Here is a 12,203-nt window from a genome sequence, read left to right as displayed (position 1 = left end):
GTTTTTTACCACAGCAGCCAAGTTTACTCCACTGTTATGAAATTTTGACACTATTTACATTTATGAAATTTTGACACTATTGGCATGTCATAGGTTAATAGGTGTTTTCTGTGTTACTCCTTTAATTTTTAGATTTTTAGTCTGCTTTTTGAAGCAGATATAAAAAATACATATTTATTTGCCACATCAGCTACCGGCTATACCTATTGTTTCTCTTTGTTCGTAAGAGTGTGAAACAAAGTTATCTATATATCTATACTATACATGTCAAACTCGTATTGTTCTATATAAGGTTATGTAAGATTTTTGTTTAATACATATTATAAATGCGTAGGTATATTAATTTGTAAAATATATTGGTATAATTATACACGGGCAATGTATAAATAACCTGCGATACCCTGATGACCCGGTTATTCTGCCAGATAATGCTGAAGCACTGCAACGCCTAATGGACCGAGCAACGACAGCCTGTAGAGAATTTGGAATGAAATTGAATACAAAGAAGACAAAAACGATGGTCATCAGCAAGCTCCAAAACAGAAGGGTGAAGGTCAATGTCGACGGAACATCTCGCCAGAGTGACAAGAATAACTTACCTTGGAAGTAATCTTGATGAAACTTGGGACCACTCACTAGAAATAAAAACATTCTGGAAAAGGCACGTACAGTGTTTTACAAATTGCAAAAAGTTCTATGCAACCGCCAGCTGGGTATTTCATTGTGAACTAGAGTACTTAAGTGCTAAGTTTTCTCCACCTTGCTCTATGAATGAAATCAAAAGTGAATAAATTGCTCCCACTTATAATCTAAGGCAAAATCAATAGCAAAAGAGGACCATGACCATAAGAAACATTTGCAATTGACAACATTTTAAGTTTTCTTTAATTTATCTCAGATCGAGTTAGCACATATTTTATTCCAAATAAAATAAATTGAAATTTACATAAAAATCAGATATTTAATAAAATTCAAGGTCGTTGGGGAGGCAGAAAATTTGTTTAAAAAAAATAAAAATACTATGTAATATGCTAAAAAATAACACTAGCAACTTTTTCACACTATTAGATATAACATTTCAAACTTTTATTTTTTCGATGCATCCTATTATGTATTATTTTAGTTTAAATAAAATATTGTATAATATAGCATAATAGTAATTTGTGATTTTGAATACTAACTCATCTTTATTCTTTTGTGTAAAACAATGTTTGTAAATATATTCTATACATTGAAAATTAAAATTATTTATTTTTCGTTGTTTCTCACTTCTTTCAAATATTTGTATATGTTTACGATACTAAAAATACCATTAGTAATCATTTATTCAAATAAAAAAATTGTTTCAAATATCGTTCAATTATTGGAAGGTACGCCACTGACTAAGAATGAAATGTCACAGTCTATCACCTCGTCCCCTTCCCCGCGACTATAAACTGTTTGGCTTCAAATTTCGGTGAACAGATAGTAGAGCATGCCTAGTCCATCTTTATTTATACGTCCATGGGACACCCGGTATTTCAATGTATTTTTTATATAACATTTATTAAAATTTTTTTCCTAATCAATTTGTTTTATTTTTTGATACACAGATGTTCGTCCTGTCTTACTCTATACGTTATTGGACACAGACTTCCCCTTGCCTATTCGATCAGGCTCTATTGATTTGCTGGTGCCGATATTTCTCGAGACTATTCCTTTAGCTTACCGAAGTTCATCCTCTTCGTCTATTCTATGCCAATGGTTGCCAATATCATCATCAACAGCTATTCCATCCATCTTTGGATGTAAGCCTCCTTTAGCTGTGTCCACTCATTTCTGTTCGCTGTTTTTTTACATCCATTTGTGGCAGCCATTCGCTTGATGTCATCAGTCCATCTAGTTTGAGGTTTTCCTCTACTTCTCTTTCGTGAGATATTTTGAATATTTGTCAAATCCACCAAGTATTTGTATATGGTTAAGTACGATTATAGAGACCTGGTAATAATATGAGAATTTATTTATAATTTACAGTTTTAGGTATATTTTGAACCATATTAAAAAAGAAACCACATCTCGAAAAGTTGGCTTATCGAAAAATACTAAGAGGCAAAAAGTTTTAAAAACACTGTGTTTAACTAATGGTTCCATAATAATAGTTTAATTGGAACGTACGGACCTGGTAATAATATGAGAATTTATTTTTCATAATTTACAGTTTTAGGTATATTCTGAACCATATTAAAAAAGAAACCACATCTCGAAAAGTTGGCTTATCGAAAAAATACTAAGAGGCAAAAAAGTTTTAAAAGCACTGTGCTTAACTAATGGTACCACAATAATAGTTTAATTGGAACGTACATGAACATTTGGTGGGTTTAAAGGAACAAAACCCCCATAAAATTTTTATGTAAACATATTAAAAAAGAAGCCGCATCTCGATAAAAACTGGCTTATCAAAAAAATAATAAGAGGCAAAAAGTTTTTAAAACGTTGTGTTTAACTAATGGTACAACAATAATAATGTAATTCGAACGTACACAAAAGTTTGCTTTCACGCTTTTTGTGTGTATAGCAATTAGCAATTGTATTGCTTATTTATAGCAAACGTGTAGCGTACACACTACACGCTTGCTATAAACAACCATAAATAAGGGATTTGTTCTTTGTTCAAGGATCGTAAATCATACAATTTTGAGAGAAATTTCTCTATTTCACGTTGCGTTGAATTTATTTCACGTTACGTTGAATCTCGTCTTCAGCTTTTATCTTTTCCTGTTACATTTGACTCAGAAAGTCGCGCCACGCTCCGTCGGAATTCTTTTTAATACCATCGACATTATACACAATTTTACCTTTTCCAACATTTAAAATGTAATTGAAAGGTTTTTTCGCATTTTATCGTGACTATTCGCAATTGCTCAAGTTTTTACTGATGATCGTCCAATAAGTCTGAAAACTTTCAGATAAAAATTGTAATCCTTTTGGATATTTTCTTTATTTTAGTAATTTTATAAATATAGGTACCATTTATACCCGAAGCGTTTACTTCACTGTAAGTTTTTCACTTGGAACTTTCCCTTTATAAGTCACTATGAAAATGTTTTAATACGCCGTTTTCCATATAAAGTCCGGGATTCAAATAAAGATTTTTAAAACCCAAATTTCTAAACTCCGCCGTTTGCATGGTAAGACGATCAGAAAGTCTTCGTCTCAATCCTTGATCTATAAGTTGAAGTATCTCCGTTACAGAATACTCATGAGCGTGGTTCATGAATTCTTGGCAGAGCAGTTCAATGTACCAAGAGCCCAAATAAGGATCTCTATGAGCCTTGTAACCTAAAACATCAAAAACTTATCAGACATTACATGTTTTTAACAAATATTTTTTGGTAGAAATAAACCACAAATTATGAAATAAACTGTTTAAGAGGCTATTTCAGCACGTCATCAATATATTTTTTTTTTCGAAAGTTCTGCAATCTTTCAACAGTGCGGCAACAGAGCGTCGACAGTACGTGACACTATCAAAAACGAAGACACAATATTGTGATAATAAGTATACTCATAGGCGCGCTAAATGTTGCTAAGTCAGTCAGTTCGATTTCGTGTTATAGATAATCGATTTCAGTAATTCCAATGTAACACAAAATCTAGGCACGAGATAAAAAAGTTTATTTGAAGAAAGTGTATTTTTTTGTTCTTCTTAATGGCGGTACAGGCTCGTTTTTGTAATATAATATATATATATATATATATATATATATATATATATATATATATATATATATATATATATATATATATATATATATATATATATATATATATATATATATATATATATATATATAGTTCAGCTCAACAGGCCTTAGGGGCCCAAGGCTTCAATGATTTTCTTCTATTTCTTTCTATCTTGTGCTAGGTTTTTCCAATCTTGTACCCTCAGCGACTTCAGATCGTCTTTTGCCGACTCCAACCATCTTCTTCGGGGGCGTCCTCCTTTTCTTTTTGTACCAGCCTCCGTGTTTATTAGTTCATTGGGAACTCTTCCTTCTTTCATTCTTGCTATATGCCCGAGCCATCTTAATCTTTGTCGCAGGCCTCTATTGGTGATATAGCTATCCGAAACCCGTCCTTCTATCATAACTTTACTTTTAGTGTCACTAATTTTAACTATTTATAATAGGAAATAAGCCACAATATTATTAAAAAATTATTTTTATTAACGTTTCGACGCCCAAATCGAGTGCCGTTGTCAAAATACAAAATACTACTAACATAAACAAAAATTTTGTTGCTTAGTAAAAAATTCTTCTAATAATTTATTTAATTTGACTCATTTATATCGGCAATTCAGATACATATGATACATTTTAAAGTAGAAGACTTTAAAATGATATTGCCAATATTTATGAGTTGCGTTCCTGGGACGACTTTACTGACATTCGATTACATGAAATCAACCCCAACTCAAGAATATCCGTCACAAAAAAATCATAGCATGTGATCTGTCTTTAAAAAGACAACCACATGCAACGGTGACATTAAAATTCTCGCGTTAGAGATCTCATAGTAAATCACGAGGGAAAACCAGGAAAACCTCGTGATACTATCCCGACATCGTAAGTATTTGGTCTTACATTTAATTTACTCTCAAAATTAATACCAAATTCTGACTTTACTATAATTTTGTTTAAATTATAAATAATATCAATAATACATGGATATATAAGTAATACTAAAATATAAAAAATGTACTAGCTTTACTATTGACTTACTAATTGTGGTATTTTCTTTCTATTGACTTCCTCTTTCAGTATGGGTATCCACATTCTACTGCATTCCACAGAGGAATTTGCGACACAATTGGTTTCGTTTAGCATAATTAGAGCCGCTTCTTTGATTTTTCTCTTTTTACTATCTGTTTCTTTCAGGACTATACTTGAATCTCTCCACTGAACTCTATGTTCATTATCCCATGCGTGTTGACATATTTGAGATCTATCAAATTCTCTATTTTTAATATAAGATTGATGTTCACTTATTCTAACGTTTAATGGTCTTGATGTTTCACCTATATAAAACTGTTCGCATTCACAAGGTATTTTATAAATACAATTCTTTGTCCTTTCTTGTTCATTGTTAGGTTTAGTTTTAGATAGAATAGATTAGTTAGTAGTATTTTGTATTTTGACAACGGCACCCGATTTGGGCGTCGAAACGTTAATAAAAATCATTTTTTAATAATATTGTGGCTTATTTCCCATTATAAAAAGTTAAAATTGTAAAAATGCCACAAGAAAATAGCTTCAGAACAACATTAGTGTCACTAAGTATGCATTTAGTCAATCTTACTATTTTTGGTGGAAATTCAAAATATTCTAGGGTTTCATATACTTTACTTCTTTTTATGATATCGTATGCCTGTCTAAAATCAATAAATAACATATTTAATACTAAGTTGAATTCATATGAGCTAGATAAAATTTGTTTCATTCCAAAAATTTGGTCTATTACCGATCTGTGTGCTCTAAAACCAGCTTGATATTCACCAAGACAATTTTCAACTTTTGTTTTAATTTTATTTCTAATTATTATGGCCAGAATATCATATACTGTATCTTGTAGAGCTATTCCCCTGTAATTTCTACATTCTTTAACGTCTCCTTTTTTATTTACAGGACATAGGATAGCTTCTTTCCACTGATTGGGCATTTTTTCTTTGATCCACACTTCACCTATTAACTCGGTGATTTCTTCTTGAAGCCCTTCGACACCATCTTTTAAAAACTCTGCAATGATGCCGTTTTCTCCCGGTGCTTTGTTGTTTTTTAAGTTTTTTATTATATCTATAATTTCTTCCTTGGTAGGTACTTCTTCATTCACATTTGGGTCTCTTTCTTCTTCATGTGGTAGTTGCATTTGCTCTATTTTATCTTGGTCGTCTGTGCATAATATGTTCTGGAAATAATTGGCCCATCTTCTTAATTTTTCATCTATTCCACCTATCAGCTTTCCCTCTTCGTCTCTATAATATCTTGATGTGGTTTTGTACTGGGTTCGGTCTCGTTTTATTTCTTGGTAGAAATTCCTGACTTATTTATTTAAAAAATCTTCTTCAATGCGGTCTAATTTCTGCTCTAGATTTAACCGCTTTTTTCTTTGCTTCCCGTCTTTTTTCAGCATAGGCTTGTTTACTTTCTTCATTATTTCTCATTATGCTGTTTATTCTGGCTTTATTTCGGTCCCTAATTGCTTTCCTACAATCTTCATCATACCAGTCTGTTTGTTTACTTTGTCTTTTTCTTAATAATACTGAGTCGGCTGCCTCTTGAATGTTTCCCCTTTGCTGTACCCATCTGCTTTCTATATCAGCTACTGTTGTCTGGCTTTCTATTTTCTCTTCAATTTGCTGCTTGAATTGTTTCTTAACCTCTTCATTCTGAAGTAGTGCACCGTTTTTGTAATATTTTATTTAATTATAGAGTAATCTCTACATACTGGCATACATATTTCTCAAATTGGGCTCTGTACCGCCATTATTTACCATATTAGGTATATGTGTGCCAAATAATATCTCGACAAAATATTCAAAATTAAAGCTGCAATCTTGGAACGCGTTTTCCGCGCGCTGATGTAGCCTCGTAACATTTAAATACGACTGATATTTAAATTAGTCAAATAATGAAAATCAATAAAGATAATATTATATATACCCATTGCTGTTGAAAATCCAACTAACATATCTTCTTCGGCTCTCAGATTTGCTACAGTCGGAGTGTTTGCAGGTACATTTTTAAACGCAGAATCAGTCTCTGTTCTATATTCATGCTTTATTGGTAACTGGTTATCTGCACCCCTAAAATTGAAGATATTTTAATATAGCGTAGTTAAAATACTATTAAATATTTTTCAAATACATAACGTTTTTACGTGTTGGATGAATTGGTTGTAAAGACATACAGTGTGACAGAACCAAATGGAATAAATTCATTATTTCGTAAACTGGTGACTTTAAGGAAAAATCGATTTTTATTTTTAAATTATTATTTTTTAGCACATGTATATATCATACTAGTGACGTCATCCATCTCGGTGTAATGACGCAATCAATATTTTTTAAATGAGAATATGGGTCGTGTACTAGCTTATTTGAAAGGTTATTCAATTCTCTATTCAGTAATATAAACATTAACATAAATATTTATACAGGGTATCCAAAAAAAGTTTGTTGAATTATTAATTGACACAGAAAGAAGAATGTATGTGATTTATTTAATTCAAAATACATTTTACTGCTCTCAGATATCAGAAAAAATATTTAATTCACAAATAAACATTGCTTTTCGCATAAATTAAATGTTTAAATTGCTAAGAGGCAGGTGGCAGAGGCAGGTGAACATCGAATTTAAGATCAACTATTTCTAATTATTCCCATTAGAAATAGTTGATTATAAAAATGCCACAATAGCTTCAGAACAACATCGAATTTAAGCGAAAAGCGTGTATTTATTAAATAAACATTTTTATGTTTTCTGGCAGCAGTAAAATGTATTTTGAATTAAATAAATTATATACATTTTTCTTTTTGTGTACCTAAATTAATTTAATAATACTAAATAACCTTTTAAATTAGCTAGCACACGACCCCTATTCCTATTTAATAATACACTGGGGTGCAAAATTAACCGGACACTTTACAAATGGGTCATTTTTGATGTCTCGAATTTCCCAAACCTGTTGTCCGATTTAAGTGATTTTTTAATATGTCATAGCCTACGTAAGATACTGGGCCCAATAAGTGAAAATAACAACTGGCGAATTAGGTATAATAGAGAAATATACGAGCAATATAGCGAACCAACTCTAGCACAACACACTAAACTGCAGAGATTACGGTGGGCAGGGCACGTGGTCCGCATGCATGAGAGTAGAATCCCCAGAAAATTGCTGAATGCAAGAATGCAGGGAAGAAGACCTGTTGGAAGGCCTAAAAAGAGATGGGAAGACGAAGTCGATGAGGATGCCAGGAACTTTCTGGGAACGCGTTCATGGAAAAGAACAGCGGTAAATCGAAATGATTGGAGCAGCTTATTGAAGAAGGCCAAGGCTCGATTTGGGCTGTAGTGCCATTGGATGGATGGATAGCCTTATTCTTTAACAATATCGATGTAATAATATTGTTGCTAAACAGGTAAATTTTTAATGTATATCGGGTGTACTAATGAATCTGTTTTTTCTCAAATTTCGCATCACATTGTGTAATATTCTAGCATTCTAAACGAATGCATTCCTGACGATGGATGAAATTAATAAAGATACCCTAAGGTCTTATATGACTGTTCCACGAAGCACGTGGGTGGTTGAGTCGAATTCTCTGTCTTCACCTGAGAATTCGACTCAACCACACACGTGCTTCGTGGAACAGTCATATAATGCCTTAGGGTATCTTTATTAATTTCATCCATCGTCAGGAATGCATTCGTTTAGAATGCTAGAATATTACACAATGTGATGCGAAATTTGAGAAAAAAACACAGATTCATTAGTACACCCGGTATACATTAAAAATTTACCTCAACAAAAATTTAGTCAAACAGTTTATAAGTGTATTTGCGGACAACACCCTGTATTGATGAAAAACATGGCTAGTTGTTAAAGTACCTAACTTCTTTATGGTCTAATGTAAGCGAATGAATCAAAACAAAATGTTGAGAAAACATGAGGCTATAGTTGGATTTTAATTTCAGTATTTTATAAATGCTAGAATATTCCACAGGGTGATGCGAACTTTGAGAAAAAAACACAGTTTGATTGGTACACCCGGTATACAATGAAAATTTAACGGTTTAGCAATAATACTGCTACAGTGATATTGTTAAAGAATAAGGCTATAATATATTAAAAAATCACATAAATCGGACAACAGCTTTAGGAAATTCGAGACATCAAAAATGACCCATTTTTAAGGTGTCCGGTTAATTTTGCACTCCAGTGTATTAAGACATCCTTAATTACCTGGCAAAAGACAATAAAGTGCACTTAATATGGGTGCTGGGTCATAAGGCGATGCATGGGAATGAACAGCAGATTTTTTGACAAAACAAGGCTCAAGAGAAACATTTTGAGGCACAGAACCACTATACTGCATCACCAAAGATGCTGCAAGGAAGAGTATTGATAAAAACTCTAGTACAACGTATAGGTAAAATACCATTCAGTAGAATTGTGGTCTGTAGCCCTTTAAATATCTCCTATCCCTTCTTTTAAATAATAACGTTTCGTTTCAGTTTTTAACATTCTTTCATACGAAAGCTGATTTTCCTGTTTTCTTAAGAATTTAGTAATTTTAGTTAATAGAATAACTAGTTATTTGTTTACATTTTTGAGATATAATTATGTAACTTCAGCTTTAAAAAAATGTGAAGAATACAAATAATAAAACCCAAGAACACTAATAAATTGGTTTAGTTACCTGCATATGGGAAAAAACAACATTTTTGGTTTTCCTCTCCAACTTTTGCTATTTTCATTTGTAAAGAATTTTGTTATCTTGGTTATTGATAATTCATATTGTTGTTCTTCATCTATTCCATAAATATATGTATCATTGTTCATCTCTCCACCATGGCTCATAATGATCATACAGCAAATATCATAGTCAGGCTTTCCCTCTCCGGCAAATTTTTGTATTAACATAATCATTTCCTACAAAATAATATTTACAATAATGTTCATAAGCACGATTAAAAAAATAGTGTTATATTTTTATATAAACCACTACCAAAGAATATATACCAGAAATGTCCCATTTTTAAGGCGATGCGTTAATTTTGCTGCTTAGTGTATCATAATGCGCTTATCGCACAAAACAAATAAATCAATATTGTTCTGAGGCTGTTTCTTTGTGGCATCTTATGCAATTTACTATTTTATTGGGAAATAAGCCACAATTGCAGTTAAATAAATATATATATATATATATATATATATATATATATATATATATATATATATATATATATATATATATATATATATATGCTTTCTGTTGTTTTCCGGGTTTGACTCCGCGTTGAATAATTTTGGTTTTGAGAAAAACCATTATTTTGACGACGTTTCGGCAAGATCTCACTTGCCATTGTCAAGTCAGGTGGTTCCGCTTCTCGCTGCTGCGAGAACACCTGACTTGACAATGGCAAGTGAGATCTTGCCGAAACGTCGTCAAAATAATGGTTTTTCTCAAAACCAAAATTATTCAACGCGGAGTCAAACCCGGAAAACAACAGAAAGCACATATAGCTCCCGCGGAAACTTCAAGTGTAACATATATATATATATATATATATATATATATATATATATATATATATATATATATATATATATATATATACAGTATGTCCCTGTAAGTTGTATCCATATGGAAAACTTTTTTATTATTAATTTTACGAAAAAAAGTCATTCTTCATAAAAAGCTCTGCATGATCCAAAATCTACGATTCAACCATCAGATATAAAATTTTATGAATATTATACGAGGTATGTCAAAAAGTTTGAATTTCACTCAAAAGTAAAGTAGCTTTATTTTTCACAATATTGAAAATTGCTATATTGAAAAGTTGTTTGGAATTAAAAACTGTATTCTAATATGCAATTACATCCTTCTAATTGAAATTTTTTTTTTTTTGAAAAATTATGGATAACTAACATTATTTTCAGATATTTCAATTTTGATAACTCTTATTATTAATTTTACGAAAAAAAGTGATTCTTAATAAAAAGTTTTGCATGGTCTGAAACCTAAAATACAACCCTCTTATGTCAATATTTATCAATTTTATACAAGGTATGTCAAAAAATATGAATTTGGCTCAAGAGTAAAATACCTTTATTTTTCACAATATCAAAAATTGTTATTATGTAAAGTTATTAATAATTTAAAACCATGTTTCAGTATGTAGTTACATCCTTCTTATTGAAATATTTTGAACTATAAAGGTACTTTACTTTTGATCTAAAATTATCTTTTTTGACACACCTCGTATAAAATTGACATAAGATGGTTGTATTTTAGGGTTTAGAGTATTTTATACCATGCAGAACTTTTTATTACGAATCGCTTTTTTCGTAAAATTAATAATAAAAGAGTTATTAGAATTAAAATTACTGAAAATAATGTTAGTTATCCATAATTTATCAAAAAAAAATTTTTCTCAATTAGATGGACGTAACTGCATATTAGAATATAGTTTTTAATTCCAAACAACTTTTCGTAATAGCAATTTTCAATATTGTGAAAAATAAAGCTACTGTACTCTTGAGTGAAATTCAAACTTTTTGACATACCTCGTATAATATTCATAAAATTTGATATCTGATGGTTGAATCTTAGGTTTTGGACCATGCAGAGCTTTTTATGAAGAATAACTTCTTTTCGTGAAATTAATAATAAAAAAGTTTTCCATATGGATACAACTTACAGGGACATACTGTATAGATATATATATATATATATATATATATATATATATATATATATATATATATATATATATCAAACAGATGAAATAGAGAATGTGGAAAAATCCCCTTACGAACAATTCACACATCCACTATTTCGGGGATTGTTCGTAAGGGGATTTTTCCACATTCTCTATTTCATCTGTTTGATTTCGTACGAGTGGTCGTCAAACCATTAACCTTGGATCTTTTGATCACTGAGTGTGTTTCAAGGATCTACATCTCATGTTTTATATATATATATATATATATATATATATATATATATATATATATATATATATATATATATATATATATATATCAATTTACAAATTATTGGGTTAACAGCTGAAATGGAAGACTCAGTGTACTCTTTTCTACGATTCCAATATTTCGTTAACAGTCGTTAACATCATCAGGGACGCTGAAATAATATTAAAGGTATAATAGTGAAACTGGGTATTAAAAAACAACTCACCAGTTTGAGATTTTAGTCAACGATGTTATAAATGTGTAAAAAAGCGGCATTAACAAAAAGAATTGCAGTGAATGTTATTAAAAATTAAAAAATATAACAAATATAAAAAAATGGAACTATAATATAAATAACTATGCTAAAAAACCACTAATTATTAAAATCTTTTAAATTCGTCGCACAGAAAGGTATTAGAGACAATTATGTCAATATACTGTCAATTATGACAGAAAGAGGTAGT

General features: G+C 30.7%; 1 protein-coding gene across 2 annotated transcripts in view; it reads right to left on the bottom strand.

Moving 5' to 3' along the window:
- Positions 1-1,568: 1,568 nt before the first annotated feature.
- LOC114334619 (caspase-6-like) overlaps positions 1,569-12,203 on the bottom strand; it is a 37,053-nt gene continuing 26,418 nt past the window's right edge. The window contains exons 3-5 of one of the 2 annotated variants that reach the window (XM_028284697.2): positions 9,458-9,690; positions 6,699-6,841; positions 1,569-3,333 (exon numbers count right to left, since the gene is read on the bottom strand). In XM_028284697.2, coding sequence (XP_028140498.1) covers positions 3,062-3,333; positions 6,699-6,841; positions 9,458-9,690 — 648 coding nt within the window. In that variant the 3' untranslated portion in view covers positions 1,569-3,061. The remainder of the gene's footprint in view (positions 3,334-6,698; positions 6,842-9,457; positions 9,691-12,203) is intronic. The other variant, XM_028284698.2, reaches the window with a different exon arrangement.

This window comes from Diabrotica virgifera, chromosome 2 (assembly GCF_917563875.1).
Source record: "Diabrotica virgifera virgifera chromosome 2, PGI_DIABVI_V3a".
Classification (NCBI taxonomy): Eukaryota; Metazoa; Arthropoda; class Insecta; order Coleoptera; family Chrysomelidae; genus Diabrotica; species Diabrotica virgifera.
Note: the sequence above shows the minus strand (reverse complement) of the source record. Positions and strands in the feature narration are given on the sequence as shown.